Consider the following 18,926-nt stretch of genomic DNA (forward strand, 5'->3'; position numbering starts at 1 on the left):
TGGCGGAAAAGTGGACTTTATCTTTTCAATTTTCATAGTACATGACGAATATTGCGTTACCGAATGAACTGTCGACAAGATGTGAACTGTTTATTGCTGAGAATGGATCACCCTCCTGACTTGCACACTCCTGTCCAGTAGGCGGCAGTGTGACCACGCAAATGTGAAAAAAACAACAACAAACACTTCGCGCAACTGACGTTTCCGTCCTAGGCTCTCCTTTCTCCCCGGTTAAAGCGTCGCTATCGGGTAAGCAAAAACAACCGGGGTCGGGCTTCGGTTTGTTTTTCGAGTCAAACGCGCAGCTGCCGTCGTTTTACATGCGTTGAAACACGCCCGGTTTACTATCGGACTTCGGCTCGCCTCGCACGCACTGCTGCTTGCGAACGCGTTGCTAGGTCAATGCTAGCAACGGCGTTTTAGTGGCGCCATTTCACATGCTCCTAGAGTCCTAGACGATTGTGTATTTGACGAGCATGGCGTTATTTGGGATTATTTGACGAGCATGGCGTTATTTGGGATGGGAGTGAGTCGGCGTGTCTTGAGAAAAGGTCCGGTTGAACTAGCAGCGGCCGGCCGGCAAGAGGCGCGTCCTCCGGCCGGTATCCGCTCGCCTCAGCGGTCGGCTTTGTACTTTGTCGTTTTTTTTTTACTTTTGTCGTCAGATTGTGTCTGACGAGAATGCCCGTGGAGCCCGGGGGCGTCAAACGCGGTTTAACGGTGGGCCCAATCGGACTTGTGCTTTCCGTCGGAGGGCCGCTGTGACCGTAAAGTCAAATAAAAGGACATTTTAGTCTTAATTGGCCTTTCTCGGGCCGCATAAAACGATGTGACCCCTGTGGTCCAGCCTGCCTACAAGCGTCATTGGTGAATGCTTGTTTTCGTCTTTGCGTGTCCCGCTTTTGAACGGCGTCAAAATTCATGTCTCGTGAGGAAAAGCTGCAGAGAACCCGTGCGATTTTTGTTTCGCCCCCCCCCAGATCGGCACGGAACGGGCTACCATGGCCAACGACATGATGGACAACATTACAAAGGTTCTGGTGCAGTCGGCTAAGCTGGTGGAGGATCAGCTGGATGCGGAGTTGACCAAACTCAACGAAATGGACGAAGACGACTTTGAGAAGATGAGGGAACGGCGCCTCGAGGCACTGAAGAAAGCTCAGAAACAGAAGCAGGTACATTTTCCACGGGTGGATGGATAGATAGCCGATACACACACGGTCACGGGACAGAAGAGTTGCGTCCGATCGGCCGATGGCGTCTTATTGTCAATAAAAGAAGCGGGCGTCATCTGAGTTGGTCCTTGTTCACGTGCAGGGGCACCGAGATGAGATTTCAAGAGCTCCGCTTCGGAATGTTTACTTCGCTGTTTATCTTTTGAAACGCGTGCTTTTAATCTGGAAGGCTGCGCTCTATGTCCATTTCCCGTTTCCTGCACCGACCGCAATTCGGTTGCGCCGTGGTTATTCGCCCCGAACCGTGCGGCCTTTTCTTTTGGCGATCCTCGCGGAGACGCGGCGTAGGGATGAAGGAGCCGCCGCCTGGCTTAGTTGAACTAAAAACCATGCAGTTGCTTGACGCAAACTAACTTCCTCTTCTAGTCGCTGTTTTGCAAATGTAATAACTGCGGTGTAACATCCCTGCCTGTGTGATGGGCAGATTCCTCAACGGGTGGTTCAAAAAGCTTTCATTTCTTGGGATGAAGTAAACACATACAAAAAAAAAAAAAAAATCTTTTCCGCTAGTAGGCGGCGCTACACTGGAGCCGTTGAGCAGAATGTCGAATCCTCAGTCATGTCAGAATGACAAGGTTTTTCCTTCAATTGGCCATCATTTGACATTTTAGCTATCGTACGCACTAAAGACTCAAGCGAATACCTGTACTCGTATCAGTCAAAAAAGATTCCTAAGCGAATACCTGCACTCGTATCAGTCAAAAAAGATTCCCTAATAACGTCTGTCAATGGTTTATCGTTTTCACCGTTCCTTTTATGTGACTTTACCTGTCTGAAATATAAACGTCTTTTGCTTTTGTCATGGCAGGAGTGGTTGTCTAAAGGACACGGAGAGTACCGCGAAATTCCCAGCGAGAAAGAATTTTTCGGCGAGGTGAAGGAGAGCAAGAAAGTCGTTTGCCATTTCTACAGGAACTCCACCTTCAGGTGACGTCACTACTCCATTCTCTTACTGCTCTCGGGCGCGGCCGAGAACATCCCTGACACCGGCACTTTAGGAAAAGTCGCGCTTCGGCGCCGTCCGGGACGGCCGTTCGCCGTCGGTGACGACGGCGTCGCGTCCGGCCAGAGTCTTTATTGTCACGTGCGCGGTTTGCGGCGGGAAGGCCTTTCTCCCTGCGATGAAATGCCAACGTCGCGGTCCACGCCATAGGGTGGATTGGTTTTTGAAAAGTGCAAGACTGAAACGGCTCGCGTAATCATGGCAGCCTTGTTTTTGATGCGCGCGTGTAGATGCAAGATTTTGGACAAGCACTTGGCCCTCCTGGCAAAGAAGCACGCGGAGACCAAATTCATCAAGCTCAACGCGGAGAAAGCGCCCTTCCTGACCGAGCGGCTGCGCATCAAGTTCATCCCCACCCTGGCGCTGCTCATCGACGGCAAGTCCAAAGATTACGTGGTCGGCTTCGGCGACCTGGGCAACGCCGACGACTTTGCCACCGAGGTGCTGGAATGGCGACTGGGCTGCGCCGACGTCATCAACTACAGGTGCCGGCGACTTTTACCGGTCTCGTCTCCCCTCCTCGACGTTTGCGAGAATTCCTTCTTCTCCCGTTTTTAAAAGGTCCAGGCGGCGACAATTTACGTACGTTTGCGAGCGCGCGGCCCGACAGTCGACGTCCTCGTGAAGGATCGGCCCGCGGGCATAACGGTTTTCGCGAGTCGTGGTTTCCCAATTGCTAATAAGGGGCGCTCTTCTTGACACGCCTTTTGCTCCGTTGGCTGTCCGGTTCATTTTCGTGTCGGCTTTTGGCTCTTTGAGACGCGCCGCCTGTGACGAGCATTACCGACGGCTACGACCTTGGCGTTTTTTGCTGTTGTCTTGCGGGGTGTAAACCATAACTCTTTCAACGAGACCGAAAGTCATATAGAAATTGTGAGCATTTAAAACGCCCCATCGCTATTTGAAATGCTTCATTTCCTTCACTCTTATGTTCTCCCTAGCGGTAATTTAATGGAGCCGCCCACATCGGCGCAGAAGCCCCAATCCAGGTTCACCAAAGTGGAGAAGAAGACCATAAGGGGTCGCGGCTACGACACGGATTCCGATGACGAGGACGACTGAGGGGCGCCGACGGCCGTCTTTGGTCTTCCTTTTCCAGGCTACCTCGCTCACGACGTCTCTTTCCTCGTGGCGCCGCGTCTTTCGGCGTTTCCGAAAATGTCAAAAGCTTTTACTTCAAATTAAACGAAGTCCGGCCTTCGAATGGCGTGAGCGGCATCATTTCAAGAGGACGTTGAAAAGTTCGACAAAAGCCGGGTAAGCTCTTACTTCTGATTATCTGGCCGGGATTCATATTTGATATTAAGTAGCGGTCTGGTCACTTTCGCCCGCTCAATTGCTAGGCTCCACGCAGCGCGACCTAATTTAAGTTAGCCAACGTAATGACATCGGGCCTTTAAGGGGACAAACGTCTTTTAATGTCATGGTCACGGGGATGCGTCGGAAACGAATTTGCGGGCGCCGGCGGCAGGCCGCGTGTCGGGCGCTAGGACCGGGCGTCCTCGCTTTGGAGCGGGGCCAGCAGGCGGCGGACAATCAGTTCTCCTTTGCTGTTGATGTAGCTGTCGGCCATGTCCCGCTCGCCGGGGAGCCCGTGCGGCGTCTTCAGCGGCTCGATCCTGAAAAGGTGCCGCTCGGACCTTTGGCATTTGTTCAAACGGCTCGACCGCAGCGTTGACTAGAAACTTGAAAACGTTTTTGAAAAGGCCAATTACAAATGAGAGGGCTGTCTAGAGATAGCGGCGGGTGACGTCCGCGCGCGGCTCGTCGCGTACATGATTGACGGCTAACTCATTAGGCCAAGGGTGAAAACGGCTTTCAAATGCCGCTTACCTGACGAGATGCTTGATCAACTTGAGTCTGTTGTTGACGCTCAGCGTGTTCTTGTGGATCACGGGCACATGCGCCTGCGTGACAACCGCGGGGCCCGGTAAGGTGCGCGTCCCGACGCGACGCGACGCGGCCAAGCGCGGCCTCACCTTCTGAAGGCCCAGGAAGCGCACCAAGTCCTTCTCCCAGTACGGCCGTCTCATCGCGCTTTTGACTCGCGTCACGATGTGCAGCTTGTGAGGCCGCTCGGGGTCGCCGCCGTACTTCTCGTGGCCCTTGGACCACTCCGCGATGAGCTGTCGGGGCCAGACGCGCGTCAGGCGGGGAGCGCTACAAAGTAGACGCCGTCAAATGAAAAGCGCCTTTACCTCTTGCGGGATTCTTGCTTTGGTAAACTTGCCGCGTCCAAACCAAAGCCATGGCGAAAGTCCTGTTAGGACCTGTCATAACAGCCGCAGATTTAGTGAATAATACGCCAAGGCAAAGGGGGGCGTCACCTTGGCACTGTTCCAGCTTTTCCGGGACCTTTTCTTTTAAATCGAGTGTGGGTTCTTCCTCTAACACGCGAGCGACCGCCAACGAGGTCGTCGGCGCTCGCTCTTTTCGCCGGCCGATCGAGTCCAGAGGTAGATCGCCTCAGCCGATTCGCCGACACCCTCGTCGCTCACCCGCTGTTTCAAACCACGCGCCCCGGCAAAAATTCTGGCGTCAATGCGAGGAGGCCTCACGTGCGCGTGCCATTCTGTTTCGTAATCCCGTACTCATTTTTGCCAGACTATTCGACTGATTGTTGTGCCATTAGATAACGGTGGACTATGCGACTCTCCGATGGTTCCGTGGATGGGGCCTACAGCCCCAATTAACACTTCCATTCTCTGCAGAACAATTGTAGGGATCGAGTGAACATCCAATGACTATTTTTCCCCCCTTTTTATTTATTCGTCCTCCTCTGCAACACTGCAACTGGGGAAGACAATAGAGCACAGTTGTCTCAGTGAACTATGTGTGCATCTGCTTCCCTCAGAGAGCAACACTGCAACTGGGGGAGCCGGTCACTATTCACCAAGAAATATACCAAGCATAGCGGAGGCAGAATGCACAAGAAAACCCCAAACATGACTACGAATCAATAAATGACTCGTTGTGAGCAAATTGAAAACGAAAGACAGAAATGAATAACGTGCATTTTTAAAAATTCTGTTACACAATGGCAGAGAGATTTCAAAACAGGTTAATATTACTGTAAATCTGTAACAGTATCGTTTCGTCCGCTTGACATCAAAATTTGGCTGGCGATTTTAAAAGCATTCCGGTCGCAGACCCATTGTCATCACATTACTGTTAGCACATGTAGCATCTAAGTGGCAGCTAAGCTTTTCCATAGTTTTCAAACTGCACAGCAGAAGATTTTGTATTCGGTGACGCTGTTACCTTGAGGGATGGTGACTTTAAACTGATAGCAGTCATTTCAGTTGTTCTTTCGATCCGTCCGCTAGATTGGAAGACCGCCGTGCAGGAGGACAAGGTTAATGCGCAAGAAGTCCCCTAAAACCATGCGCATACTATCCAGAGTTGCTCAATGATACGACGAACTTCGGAATGACAGTATATTCAAGTTACAGTATCACAATATACAGCGGCCCGGTGTAATATCGGAATAAGTAGTACTATTATTGAGACGAAATAAACCCCTTTGGGCAGCTACAAGCGAACGCGAGAATCATAGCGTCCTCCATGAGTCGTACCCGGAACCGGAAATGCGCCACTATTGCTTTTATGAAACAGGTAAAAGGGACTTCACAACAAAAACGTCTAAATGAATTCTGTCGTTAAACGCTGTTCGAGTGTTACAATCTGTTATATTTTATGACGGGGAATTGTACGGAGAGAATTACATATGTTAGTAAAAATGACATCAAATTCTATAACAAAACTTTAAACGTTATTTGTCTGAACGTATATGTCAAATGCACCGTTGACCAGGCAAAACTATGAGACCCCCAGATGGGTTACGACCCTTCCTGGGGATGGATTTCGTTGACGTACTCAAAAGGAATTCAAATATATGTGTGTTGCCTCTCATTTTGTTGGTGTACTGTTAAAATTATATTCTGGGCAATCTGGGCATAATTGTTATGTATTACGCATACAACACCGCCATCATTTTTGTCCGGTAAACGTTTGACTACACAAATTTTACCTCATCTCCGTAGGCCGTGCAGTATATCCATCCAAAAACGGAAAAACAAAATAATATAAAGACGTGTTTTGCATCGAGATTGATTTATTTCAGGCACGTCTCGTCTGGCGGAAAGAAAGCACTCTCTGGGTGATTTATTTCAGGCACGTCTCGTCTGGCGGAAAGAAAGCACTCTCTGGGTTTCCCGGGGGACTTGTTTTGGCGACGTACCCGCTCTCCGCGGGTGAGTGTAGTTGCACTTAGTGGACCGATTCCGCCGAGGTTCTTCTCGCTTTCCACTGTTCGTTTGTGACCTCTTAAATCGCGGCAGCGCATCGGTCATTTTTTCACTGACTCAAACATGAGTGAAAATCACGTGGCAGGCATGGAGTCGTCCGCCGTTTCCGTCTTGAAGCGGGCCGTGGAGTTGGACCAGAGCGGCCGCTTCCAGGAGTCTCTGGTCTGCTACCAAGAGGGCATTCAGCTGCTCATAGACGTCCTCAAAGGTCCACGCACGCTCCCTTCCTCTCGTTCCCTAACCGTGCGCGCAAAGCAGCGCCATTTCCAATCGCGTCCGTCTTGCCCGGCAGCGGTGAGCGACGAGTCGAAGAGAGGACACTACAGGGACAAAATCAAGGGCTACATGGACAGAGCGGAACAAATGAAAGCTCTAGTGAAGCAGATGAAAGAAGGTAATGGCCGAAAAAGACAAGCGGACGCGTCGATCATACTCGACCCAATTATTTGATCGCACTTATAATTAACTAGCAACAAATAACCAATCGTTCACTCGGCCGCATCGTTGGTGTGGAGTGTCGTCTGCTTGTTTTGTTCCAAATCCTCTGGGATAGGGCGAGCACTTTCCAAAACTTCCGTCTGGATCATAGGTGTCCAACCCCAGTCCTCCAGGGACGGTATCCGGCATGTTTTCTCTCCCCAACGCACCCGATTCAAATGATAAACTTATTCGTAAGCTCTGCCGGAGCTTGGAAATGATCCCGATCGTTTGAATCAGGGGCGCGGGACTCAGAAAACCACAAAACACGCAGGATAGCCACCCTTGAGGACATGAGTTTGACACCCGTGCAGCGGCCGGATGTTGTCATTTTGTTTTGTTTTTTCCCTCTCTCCCTGACGTCAGACGGGAAGTATCACGAACAGGTGAAAATAGCCGAAGACGCCACGGGTTACAGCTACGAGGCCGTCTTCAAGCCGTACATCAGCGGTGCGCTCAGCGAGGTCTGGGTGGAGGACCCCTACGTGCGGCACGCTCACCAGGTCAGAACCGTGAAGGCCGCGCTTAAAAACGCCACGCGGCAATCACTTGCACATTTGTTGAGAATCTCAGAAAGTTTTGATATTTCTCTTGTGCTTTTGTGCGCGGCAGCTGTACAACTTCTTACGGTTCTGCGAGATGCTGGTCAAAGCGCCCTGCAAGGTGAAGACCGTCCATCTCCTCACGTCGGCAGACGACGTAAGTTTTTCCGGCGCTTTTCGACAAGCCGGCTCGAGTTAAAAACCGTCGGCGTGGCCCTCCCGTTTCTTTTTCGTTTCGTTTGTTTGGTTGTTTCTTTCGATAAGGCCGCCTTTGCGCCGATCGGCGCGGGCCTTAATATCCAATGGCGGCCATTGAGGCGCGTTGTTGCGCAGGGCGACGACGGGCAACAGAAGAGCGCTCTGGGCGAGCTGAAGCGGAGCCTGAGCGAACGTCACGTGACGCTGGACTTGCGCTACTCCTCCGCCATCCACGACAGAGAGATCAGGTATTCCCCGCGACGTCAAATATCCCCGCGGCTCAAAACGCTGCCGTCGCCCTGCCTAAAAGTAGCGCAGCCCGCCCGCCCGCCCGCCTCCGCCGAGCGTGATCGAGACGAAACGCTCGTAGGTTTGATAACGGCTGGATCATCAAGATCGGAAGAGGTCTGGATTACTTCAAGAAGCCAAAAGTAAGTCTGCCGGAGGCGCCCTTTCCCGCCGCTTCGCCTCAACCTTGTCACGCACGCGCTCTTCGGCAGGGACGCTTCTCCATCGGGCACTGCGACTATGACCTCAGGCCGTGCCAGCAGACCACGGTGGACGTTTTCCACACCAAACACACCAAAACGCACATTTCCTGACACGCGTCGCCAAAACGCAAGTATTTTTATTTGCGGTAACGTTGTAGGGAAGTGAAAGTTTTGAGGCGTGGGTGCACTGTAACCGAGTGCCTTTTTGGCCAATGCTCTTAAGTCGTCTTTCCAATATTTTGCTGCGTCCTCTTCCTTTTCTTTGTCATGGCTGCTTTTTGAACGGAGGAGTACACGTACCCGCCACCTTTATCCGTACGAACCCTCCTCTAATTTCGGGGGTGTGTGTGAACCTGATGTTGGGGCGGACCTAAGTTGTGTCGGGCGTCGTGCGAACCGAGCGAAAGGCGCGTGGGTTGAAACGCCGTTGCGACGGGATTATCTTTCGGCCTTAATCTCGATATGTCACCCGCGTGCGTGCGGCCCACCCGGGGGGGGGGAATTATAATCCCGGAAAGCGGCGCGTCCGTCAAACGGCGCGGTGCGCCGGCCGCAAAACGATCAAACAAACAAACGCAAAGATCCAGGTTTGGCTGTTCCGTCTTCCGGTGCGTAGACGGGCCGTCCGCAGAAGGCCGAAGGGAGACCCTTTTAGCAGGTCTGGCTCGTGTAATCCCCATCAACAGCTGGCCCGGCCCGGCCCGGCGCTGCGACGGGGGGGGGGGGCGGATTTGCGTGGCCGCCAAAAGAGACTGCTACGCACATGAAAAAAAAAAAAAAATAGCGTATTCACCCCCCCCCCCTTATTTTTTTTTTTACCTCAATCTGTGTGAATTAAGTCTGACTTTAGCGGTTGCACATATGGTTGTCCGGTGTGTGTTTTTAAAACGATGAAATGATGCTACTTTTACACACGTTTCTTCATCGTATATGGAATAACATACTGTTGCGGTTATTTGGGGCGGGGGGCAAATGCTGAAACGTTACAAGAATAAAACATTTTCCATTGCCCGACAAGTGCTTTTGCTCCTCTTTCCTTTTCTCCGGTTGCAGCAGCCCGGTGGAATCAACGCTATCCATATGCAAAATAACTTGGGATATTTCATAGAATTCTTCCGTATGTATTGATTTCAAATGTGAAGGACACAAGCGCTAAACATTGAATTCCTCACTCTTTTGCGTAGCACTTTTTGGACATTTTTGGGGGCAACCGTCAAGAATTCTTTTCAACGTTATGAGAATTATTGGCGGACTTTTGCCGTGGGCCTCGGAACCAACGCCCCTCAAATCGTCCTTTGCCAAATCTCTTCACCGGGTGAGTAGTTCGACTCGATTCTACGCTTGGACTTGGGCTTAATCCAAGTGTGTCCTCACGTCTACGAAATGAGGTGTTTTACAAATGCGTTTTCCGAATATGGAAAAATCACACCTGAGTGGATACTTATATATTCAGTATTTGCAGTGGACCTTTTATGGTATTTTTCAGAGAGGGTTTATAAAGATTTGAATCCACGTGCGTGCATTTCCTAACTGTCAAGCAAGTCGGAACTGTCCAAATATGGTCAATGTAAGCTGCCCCAAAAGGGATTCCTCCAGCTTCCTTTGTACGTTTTGATTTGATGAAGCTCTCTGTCTGTTCTGCGTTAGCGACGTTAGATAGTTTTGTCGATGGGATGAACTTTGGAGTCTCACCTCATATCAAGTGAAAACGGATGAGCAAATTCTCCCCCCCGTTTGAGCTGGAAGAAGTCCTCTGGTTGCATGGCCTTGCAGAGAGGCGTCTCGCGCGAGTATGTAGCGGAAGAGCGCGCCCTCGCCCCGCACAACGTTACGGCACGCGTACCAGACTTCAATTTGACATCGTCCGACTTCAGTATCCTGCGCGTTTCCTGTTTTTCTTTTACATTGAATAACTTGCAGCCATGCAGTGCTTTTTGATGATACCCCCCCGGAAAGAAAACTTTTCCCGGCCCCCACCCCTCTTACCGCGTTTACATCAGATGGGAATCCTAAATCGGATTCTAAAAACGCCGTGCTTAGGCTGTCCGGCTCGCTTTTTCACGATCCCGTCTGCAACCAAGCCGTCTTGTCACTTTTTGGAGTTGATTTTTTTTCTTTGTCATGTCACGGGTGTCCTCTTTCCAATAGCGGCGTTCATATTTTTGCCCTTCCCTCTCGCCTCCCTCCTTTCCTCTCATTTGTGGGCCCAGAATCAGGTTAGTGTTTTATAAGGAGCTTAACGCAGAGGGCCACAGTGTGCCACTAATGTAATAGAGTATCTCGCTCGCTGGCTCGCTCGCCCCCCCTCCTCCTCTGTCTCATTCTGTTCTGTCCTCTTTTCTTTTTGTGCATGTGCTTGTCCCACCACGCGTGACCTTCTCCCTCCCTCCCTCTCTCTCCCCCTCCCTCTCTCTCCCTCCCTCTCTCTCCCTCTCCGCCTTCCCTCCCGCCTCGCTGCAGATGTGGACGACGAGCCCGCAGGTTCAAACAGTCCGGGACGCTGACGGGACAACTTGGAGGACAACAGTCGTCTGCTGCTGCGTAGGTACTATTTTGTTTTGGGGTTTTTTCGGAGGGGGGGGGGGGCGCACTTGTAATCTGTGACGTGAAGATTTTTCATTGAGATGGTCTTTTTATTTCAATCTGCAAAAATGTTTTTTTTTTTTTTTCCCTTTGCTTGATGCGTGAGTGCGCCGTGCCCGCGTTCACGCATAGCGAAGGAACTTTGGGCCCCTTTTTCATTCGCGCTCAGGCTCGGCCCAACTCGAGAGCGGGCCGGCCATACCAGAGGCGCGCTCCGGACTTCGCCTTTGCGCGCTCCGGACTTCGCCTTTGCGCGCTCCGGACTTCGCGTTGGCGCGCTCCGGACTTCGCTTTTGCGCGCTGACACATCCCGTTTTGGCGGCGATACGAGGGCACGGCGGTGACAGCGGCAGCGACCCCGGCCGGAACAAGTTGCAAGAAGGAAGACAAAGCGTCTTCAAAGACTCGCATCAACGTTCGAGCCGGGAGGAGACGAAGGACTCGTCATGCGAATTTTGCTCTTCATTAACCTCATTTTTCATTGTCAGCTCAGAATGTCATGTCCCCGCTCGAATTCGGCAAAGAGCTCGGCCGCGGCCCGCTACGTCGGCGCGTCGGTTGCTATCTTCAGCTGTGGCTTCAGTAGCGGCTGGCCGCTTTGCGTTGATGCGCTAGGCTAAAATCCTCCCCCCAAAGAATGCATATCGCTCGCACGCCGTCGCCGGAACGACCAACTCTCACGTGCGCTTTCGCGTTCACGTCCGCCGTCTCCCTCCCGGCCTATGAGCGGCCTATCGGTCGACGGCAAACGCGATGACGGCCAATCGGCGTTGGCATCGGGGCGCGGCCGACTCGACCTTTGTTTCCCGACCCGAGCGTAAGAAGCGTTAGATATTAACATGAAGGCCTTTGAACAAAATGCCACTTTAACTGAGCGCAATTCCTCACAATTAACGGGACGCCCCCAAATATCTTTGCTCCTCATAAATACAGTGGTATCCAACCCTCACCTAGAATATATCTAGTCCCTAGACCGTCATCGTTAGCATTTCTCTTCAAATCGGCGAAGCGCGGACACCTTTAAACAACCGAGACCGCTGGCAAAGGTCCAAACGGGTCCGCGCCCGCCTCCCGCGCTTTCCTTTTCTCGATCCCTTTCCTCATCCGCAGGCGTTACTCATCGATCGTCCCTCCGGCGTACGGCCGCCCGGTTCAAAGGACAAAAGAGCGCACGCCGCACCCTCTCAACTGCAAAGGTTGGTCCCGTTGGCGATAAAAGCAATAAACCTTTGCACGTGGATGCCTAAAGCGCTTTGTACTTTGGGAAGCGCTCCGGGCGGCCTCTTGCGGTCCGGGCGGACCCATGGAGGCCTTTTCCGCCGATGCCGAGGAGCGCGCCGAGGACGCCTCAGGTCAGATTACCCGCCGAGCGGCGAGCGTGGCTTCGGGGGCGACCGGGCTAAAAATGACCATATGTAGCTGTAATTTCATATTGTGCGCAGGCGTTTTAGCCAGTGTGCACTTTGGTCGAGCGCGGCGCTTATTGCCTCCTTGTTGCCGTCGACAACGAGGACGTTTTTTTCCCGGCGGACCTTTGCCTTTCCCGTTTGGGCCCGACACGCGTTCAGAGGCCATTCTCAGAGATTCCGCGGCGTTTGATGGGGTCGCGCGGCTCACGGATCCGGCGAGGCCACCGAAAGCCAAAGGCGGCCCTTTCTAAAACGGCGGGGGTTCGTCCGCGGGGGGTCGGTCCAATCATTTGACTCGCAAAACATGCGTATGTTTGTGCGGATGTCGTGTTGATTCGTATGGCGAAGGTTTTCATCGGGCTTCAACGATGCGCGCGCCTCATTCAGGACTGCGAAAAGCCAGAACCAGGTCTCTAAGGAGCGGCGCGTTTGTCAGATGCAAAGGGGGCGGGGGCGGCAAGTGGAGCCAGTCAGCCGGCGACATCCTGGCGGGAAAGGCCCGCCCGTATTTGCCGTAAGTACCGCGTAGACCGGGACAAAAAAAAAGTAGCTTTCACAATTTGATTTTTTGTCTGAAGTAAGGTGACCCCCAATGAAATGTTGCCGTTTAAACACACGGCGTGTGCACGGACCGGCCCGGCCCGGCCTATTTGTCCTTTGCGGGCCCGGGGACAAGCCAATCTCACGGCATGCGTTTAGCGAAAAGCTCGTCGCCAGCCGCCTTGTAGGCTGCGTCACAGTCGTTTCTCGGGGAGCCACATTGGAGTTGCGCTTTCTGTCGGGGCGCCAATACGTTTCAGGCGCGACAACTGGCAAGAAAGCGGAGGTGACTTTTGCGGGTCACGCGCCGACGCGGCCGGCCTTGACTTTGACACCCCACGGCTTTTTCAAGTAGCTTTTGCCAATTGAACAAAGGTTCTGTTCAGGTCCCCCCAGGGGACCATGGGATCTCGGGCGCTCTCCCACGACAGCGTCTTCTGGGCCGACGACGGCGACGACGACCGGCCGGTCAGAGTGCTGTCCCAGGAGAACGTCGGCAGCAAAATAAAGACTCTGCAGGTAACGCGCCGGCTTGTTATTGCGTTGTTTTACGGTGACGCTACCTTTCGGCGCGGCAGATGAAGCTTCAGCAGCAGAGGATGCATCTGGGGCCGCCTCCTCTTCTCCTGCCAGTCAGGCGACGAGGCGACCGGGGGAGCCCAGAGGTTCCCGCCCATCCGACCCTCGGCAAGGTGAAAATAAACACATTTAGCCGTATGCGACACATCGTCGACGGATTTCAAACGTCGGGAGAGCTTTCAACTTTGATGCGTAAAACATCCAAAGAAAGCACCCCGCTGTCGTCAACAATCGGCAGCGCCTTTCTTTCCATGGTCGGGCCAACGCTTGAATATTAAGAATCCATTTGTTGTCGGTCATTCTGTGCGTGCCGCTTTGCCGTTTGGAAGGCGGCCGACCGTTCATAACCACGCGCCGGCCGCCGCGGAACGGAGCGAGCTCGGGCCGCGTGGAACGGAGCGAGCTCGGGCCGTCGTGGAACGGAGCGAGCTCGGGCCGTCGTGGAACGGAGCGAGCTCGGGCCGTCGCAAAGTTTTGCCGGGTCCGTCTTAGGCGGCGCCGAGCCGGCGTCCGCGCCCGCCCGTCTCCGGAGTCGCCCCGCCCCTCCCCGCCGACGCTTCTCCCGGCGAGCCGCCGTTGGACTTCGGCGCCCCGGCCCGCTTCGCCCCCTCCCTGGACAGCTCCGCCGCCCGCCACCGCATGTCCGTGAAGCCCCGGAAGCGGAGGGCCGGCACCAGGAGGAGCCCGGCGCCGCCGCGGGTGAGTCGCCCCTTCTCCCCGCTTCCGTTTCGAAGCGGTCCTCGCGTGGCCCGCGTCGCCACCCTGATCCAGAAGGGCGGAAAAAGAAGCCGCGCTAGCGCTAGCTACGTCAGTCCGGAGAGCGCTTCTGGCCCGCAAGCGCCCGCCCGACGCTTTTTGAAACGTGTGATGATTATGTTAGCGTTTTCTGATTATTAGGGATGCGCTACCATTTTGGGCGCCGTCAACTCCTAGGCTAAATTTGCGAAAGTTTGCGAAATCAAAGGAAAAGACGCCAGGAGGCTGAAATGTTAGGGCGCAGAAACCTGTCGACTTTCAATACGCCTTCCCTTGTGAACGAGGTCCAAACTTTAGCCCGCGTTGGGCTCCTTTTCCGCCGTTCCAAAAGGGAACGTTTCACGGAAAAGGCCCTCGTGCGTTTGGCGCCAATCCTTTCAACGGCCGCCAGCCGACGACTTCTGACATTCGCAAGCCTTTCCGCGACTTCTCGAGCCCCACCCGCATACGCGGATCCATTTTATGGACAAATGAGGGCGAAGGTTTGCTCGGCGTCCGCGAGGCCCTTCGCCTCGCGAAGCGCCGCAGTAGGTCGCGCGTTTATTCCGATTGTTATTTTTCCCCAGCAATTTAGCTTTGCTCGGAGACAAGAAAATCCAGGTACGCGTATAGAAGTTGGGAACCATGTCATATTATTGTGCTTCTGCTTACTCCGGACTAGGGAAAGTTCCGCCGAATTCTAACGTGGCTCTTCAAATTAAGACGATGGTTCAGGGACGAGGGGGAGGGGGCCGGCTGGAAAGATTCCAAGTGACAACGGCTCCGACCGCCGTTTGTCCAATGGCAACTATGGATTGCGCTATTCCCTGCCAGATCTGCGCTAAAATGGATTTTTTTTTTTTTTTGGAAACGTCTGTTTATTCCTTCAATAATTGTCGGTTTTCCCAGCATGACGCTAAGGCGGCCGACGACGACAGCGAGCGTCCTGAACCCGCCGCAGACCAGGACGCCGGGAAGGAAGCGCCGCCGGAAGAACGAGCGGGCGGAATCGGCGCGTCCAAGCAACGGTCCCCTAAATGTGGCCGGGCGGAAACGCGGGCGGCGGAGGCCGGCGCGGAGGTCCTCCCAGGCCGGTCCTCCCAGGAGCTTCAAGCCGGGCTCCTTCGTCGCGGGCTCGCGCGTCCGTACGGCCAGGCCGAGATGAGCGCGGAGACCCCCGAGCGAAACCCCGCGCTCCCCCCGGGCCGCCCGGCCTCGCCCGTTCGCCCCCCGCGGGACCCGGCCCGAGCGGACGGCCCAAGGGGACTGAAAAGACCCGGGTCCGGATCCTTCCATCTGTCCGCGGCTTCCGCCGAGAGCCGCGTCCGAGACAGGCCCCGATCGGGTAGTTTCGCCGGAGCGCCGGCCGGCTCCGTCGGGCGGACGGCGCCCGGCCCGAGGCGCCGGGAGGATCCGCGGCCCGGGGGAACGCCCGGACGACAGCCCCAAAGCCGGGCTCCTTCCCGGGACGGCGAGAGGGACGGCCGGCCGGCCAAAAGTCCGGACGCCTTCCCGTCGGGGGAAGCGCACGTCCCGGAAGGAGGGGCCGAGGGCACCTTTGCCTTTAAGCTCCGCTCCACCTCCGACTCCGTCAGGTTTTGGTCGGGCGGATCTCCCGGGCGTCGCCCCGCGCCCTCCGACGAGGAGAGCCGGGACGGCGGGATACAAGAAAGCGCCTTGTCCGAAAAGGCCTGCGCCGGAGATTTGCCGCAGACGGGTGAGTGGGGAGGCTCCTTTCTTCCGGGCGGGCGGCTCCTTTGTACCGGTCGGGAGGCTCCTTTGTTTTCGGGGGCCAGAACGCTCTTCAAAAAACAAACAAAACAGTCGATGGCTCTCAGTTTGAATTTCCCTCTACTAATCTGAACTGGGAGCCAAACTAGCCGCTCTTCTTCCGCTTTCATTTGGGCGCCTTACCTTTTTGCGCTTTTTTACATCTTTGTCAGCATTTTCTTTCATCGCTTCCCTATATATGTACTGGCATTTCGCTAACCAAAATAACCGGTCTGCATCTAGTGGTTTTTGGCTACACTTGAAGCATTTGTTTGAAAAAAAGGCCTGTGCCGTACCTTCTTTTGCGCCTTTGTTTTCCATTTTGAATGAGAAGGGCAACCGAGGAAATTCCGCTTCAAACGCTCGTTTGTCCACCGCAGGTGCGGCCTCCCCGCGCGAGCCTCGCCCTCCCCCTACGGTCGAGGCTCCCTCCTCGAGCGAGCGCGAGGAGCCGGAGTCGCGGGCGCAAACGGCCGAGCTTTCCTGGGTGAGCCTGGCCATGGAAAAGACCAGGGGCCTCCAGCAACTTTTCGCCAGAAGATTTCCCAAGGAATTTAGCGGCGCGCCGACACAGGCGGCCAACCCCGCCGAGCTGCCGAACGGCACGCCTCGGACCGTGAGATTACACCCGGGCGAGGGAGCGCCGCGCCCGTCGGAGCCCGGGCGATCGGGCCCCAAGGCGAAGGAAACGGAAGGGCGGGAAAATAGGAGTCGAACGGCGGCGGAGAGCCCGCCCTGCTTGGGAGCGGGCGACGCTACACCTCTGGCGGGGCGGAGCCACCCGGGTCCCCGGGCCGACCCGGGAAGCCGGACGGCGCCGGAACCGGAGAGCGCCGTCTGGGCCGCGTCGCCCGGCGACCGCACCGCCTCCTCGTTCCGCTGCTCTTCACCTGCCGCCGAGGGCCTTTGTGTACGTCTTTATCGAGCGTCCTCTCTCGGCGGCGTTTGCGCTCGGGTCCGCGCGCTCGTCTCGAGACCGGCTTCCAAACGCGACGCGCGCATTGGAGGAAAACCGCCAGGAACGCCCCGAGGCATGGGTGCGGAGGTCCGGCATCCTCGTGGTTTTCCGGTCGACACGCGCGGAAACCGTCCCCATCATTTGAATCGGGTGCGCTTGGCGGAGAAGCTTCCAAAACATGCAGGATACCGGGACCGGACTTCCACACCCGCGCCCTAGACTAAGACCGAGCGCGACGCCCACTCGCTTCGAAACTCGTTTCACGCGTCGGAAGAAGATTTCCGGAAAGGCCCTGCGACAAAGGCGCGGAACTCCGGTCCTCCGGGGACGGCGTCGTCATTTGAATGGGGCGCGTCGGGAGAGAGACCCCCAAAACGGCCGGGATACCGGCCCTCGGGGACGGGGGTTTGACACTCGCGCGTCGTGTCGAGCTCCGGTTCCGAACTAGGCGGATTTTGTGGATCGGCGTCGACGGGGGTTCCCTTTCTCGAGCCGGCTCCGTTGACCGCCATAGACAGAAAAGTGAGGGAAACGCGGCAGCCCACCGAGCGGGAAGCGGACACCGTTGGCCGCGGCGGCCGGAGTAGGAGTCGCGGCCGCGGAGGACGGGGAAAAAAAGGGAGGGGTTTTGTCAGGTTCGGAGGCTTCTAAATATGGCGGCCCTTCCGGCTTTCGCTCCCAAATTGAAGGCCGGCGAGGCGGCGGTGTCCAAAGGCCCTCCTCCCCCGGCCGATTCGTACGGAGGAACAAAAGCTGGAGCGGAGGGCGCGGGCTTGAAAGCGATTTCCTTCCTCGCCGCGCGCGGCGGGCCCGCCGTCAGCCCATTCGATGACGGGCGCTCTTCCTTAGGCGGAGTTGAGGAAAGCGCAACTTGAAAGCAAAAGGTGGAGCCAACCCCCGGCGCAAAGCGCGGAGCCTAACCCCCAAGCGAGAGAAGCTTTCAAACTCCCGGGTACGTGAGCGCCCTCCGGCCCGTCGGGAAAGGCGGCGCGGCGCCGAGGTCACCCTGCCTTTTCCCCCAGAGCCCCGGAGCTCCGTCCGAATCCCCGACGGAGCCCGCCGGGAGAAACGGACGCGCAAAACGCCGGGCCCCTCGCCGTCGCCTTCCTCCTCGCCCGTCCTCGGGTCGGCGCCCGACGCCGCCGGGAACGCCCCGATCCAGCCTTCCTGGATGGAACTGGCCAAGAGGAAGTCCATGGCGTGGAGCGACAAGACCATGGACTGACGACGGGATCTCGTTGACTTTAGCGCTTTACTAGCTAAAGTGAGCCGTGACTCAGTACCTAAGCTTATTGACAACTTCAGTACCTGAATTGATCACTCGAGTACTTCGTACCTATGGGCTTTTATTTGTTTCTATCTGATTGTGAATGTCTAATGTGGAATAACTTTACTGATGCGCAAGCAGCAGTAGGTGACACAACATTCCACATGACATCAACTCAGTTTGAGAGTCCGCTGGCAGGAATTTTTTTTCTACTGCCAATCAGTAAAAAAAAGGCAGAAAGGAGACCTTCATTTGGTAAAGACGGCGTATAAATAAACGCAAGATCATGCGGGTGCTGAAAATGAGCCAAACTGGCTGGCGGTGAATGAGTCCATGACCTCAACTTGAGCTGGTTTTGGATCTCCCTTCAGCCAACGCTTGAAAAAGATGTCGATACGCGCGCTGAAAAGAAGAATCCAAACTGTCGTGGGGATTGACCTACAGTTAGTGTGCGGATTTGTGTCGTTTTGCCAAATTGTGACGTCGCAACCAGTAAAAATTCAGACTAACTGGATGGGAAAGCTCATAAATATTCCTGGAAAAAGTTGTAAAAGCCCAAAACGTTTGACCCCCCCACCAGACATGCGCGAAAGCAACATTTGTTCAAGTCTTGGCCACCGAAATTGGAAAGCGCTTCCTCACGCTTCGTTCACGCAAGCTATTTCTTTCGTGTATGTTTTTATCCAAAGCTATTGCGTCAAACTGTTTCACGTTATTGTCATTATAAATGAGCGCTCAACACTTTGAAATAAAGAGTATTTGTGGATTTCACTCGTTCTTGGGGTGTCGAGTCCTCTCCTATGCGCCGACATCAACAATGAAGTCTTGAATT

General features: G+C 54.9%; 4 protein-coding genes across 13 annotated transcripts; 3 read left to right on the forward strand and 1 right to left on the reverse strand.

The window, feature by feature from the left end:
- Positions 1-83: 83 nt before the first annotated feature.
- txndc9 (thioredoxin domain containing 9) lies at positions 84-3,442 on the forward strand. Its single transcript, XM_088414791.1, has 5 exons — positions 84-249; positions 981-1,175; positions 2,044-2,162; positions 2,469-2,723; positions 3,180-3,442. Exons 2-5 carry the CDS (start codon positions 1,002-1,004, stop codon positions 3,298-3,300), a joined length of 669 nt encoding a protein of 222 aa, XP_088270917.1. The 5' UTR covers positions 84-249; positions 981-1,001; the 3' UTR covers positions 3,301-3,442.
- Positions 3,354-9,270, forward strand: mitd1 (MIT, microtubule interacting and transport, domain containing 1). 4 transcript variants are annotated; one of them, XM_088414789.1, is made up of 7 exons: positions 3,354-3,495; positions 6,631-6,753; positions 6,838-6,939; positions 7,389-7,525; positions 7,635-7,721; positions 7,898-8,010; positions 8,133-9,270. In XM_088414789.1, exons 2-7 carry the CDS (start codon positions 6,633-6,635, stop codon positions 8,362-8,364), a joined length of 792 nt encoding a protein of 263 aa, XP_088270915.1. In that variant the 5' UTR covers positions 3,354-3,495; positions 6,631-6,632; the 3' UTR covers positions 8,365-9,270. The 4 variants fall into 4 exon arrangements, with proteins under 4 accessions (XP_088270915.1, XP_088270914.1, XP_088270913.1 ...); XM_088414788.1 differs by lacking the exon at positions 3,354-3,495 and adding an exon at positions 3,505-6,491; XM_088414790.1 differs by lacking the exon at positions 3,354-3,495 and having other exon boundaries at positions 5,331-6,753; positions 8,133-8,193; positions 8,263-9,270.
- On the reverse strand, positions 3,634-5,834 carry mrpl30 (mitochondrial ribosomal protein L30). The gene is made up of 5 exons (XM_088414794.1): positions 5,500-5,834; positions 4,437-4,508; positions 4,218-4,364; positions 4,072-4,145; positions 3,634-3,857 (listed from the first exon to the last, which is right to left on the reverse strand). Exons 1-5 carry the CDS (start codon positions 5,533-5,535, stop codon positions 3,725-3,727), a joined length of 462 nt encoding a protein of 153 aa, XP_088270920.1. The 5' UTR covers positions 5,536-5,834; the 3' UTR covers positions 3,634-3,724.
- On the forward strand, positions 8,323-18,871 carry cracdla (cracd like a). 7 transcript variants are annotated; one of them, XM_088414773.1, is made up of 12 exons: positions 10,452-10,469; positions 10,714-10,798; positions 11,947-12,032; positions 12,105-12,188; positions 12,633-12,759; positions 13,172-13,304; positions 13,364-13,477; positions 13,857-14,063; positions 15,009-15,816; positions 16,250-16,779; positions 17,677-17,779; positions 17,850-18,871. In XM_088414773.1, the coding sequence occupies exons 4-12, from the start codon at positions 12,140-12,142 to the stop codon at positions 18,050-18,052; spliced, it is 2,274 nt and encodes a 757-aa protein (XP_088270899.1). In that variant the 5' UTR covers positions 10,452-10,469; positions 10,714-10,798; positions 11,947-12,032; positions 12,105-12,139; the 3' UTR covers positions 18,053-18,871. The 7 variants fall into 7 exon arrangements, 6 of the variants coding, with proteins under 6 accessions (XP_088270901.1, XP_088270897.1, XP_088270895.1 ...); XM_088414774.1 differs by having other exon boundaries at positions 11,947-12,188; XM_088414772.1 differs by lacking the exon at positions 10,452-10,469 and having other exon boundaries at positions 10,714-10,794.
- The last annotated feature ends 55 nt before the right edge of the window (positions 18,872-18,926 follow it).

Source organism: Hippichthys cyanospilos, chromosome 5 (assembly GCF_059441005.1).
Source record: "Hippichthys cyanospilos isolate Australia breed blue-spotted pipefish chromosome 5, RoL_Hcya_1.0, whole genome shotgun sequence".
In the NCBI taxonomy this organism is placed as follows: Eukaryota; Metazoa; Chordata; class Actinopteri; order Syngnathiformes; family Syngnathidae; genus Hippichthys; species Hippichthys cyanospilos.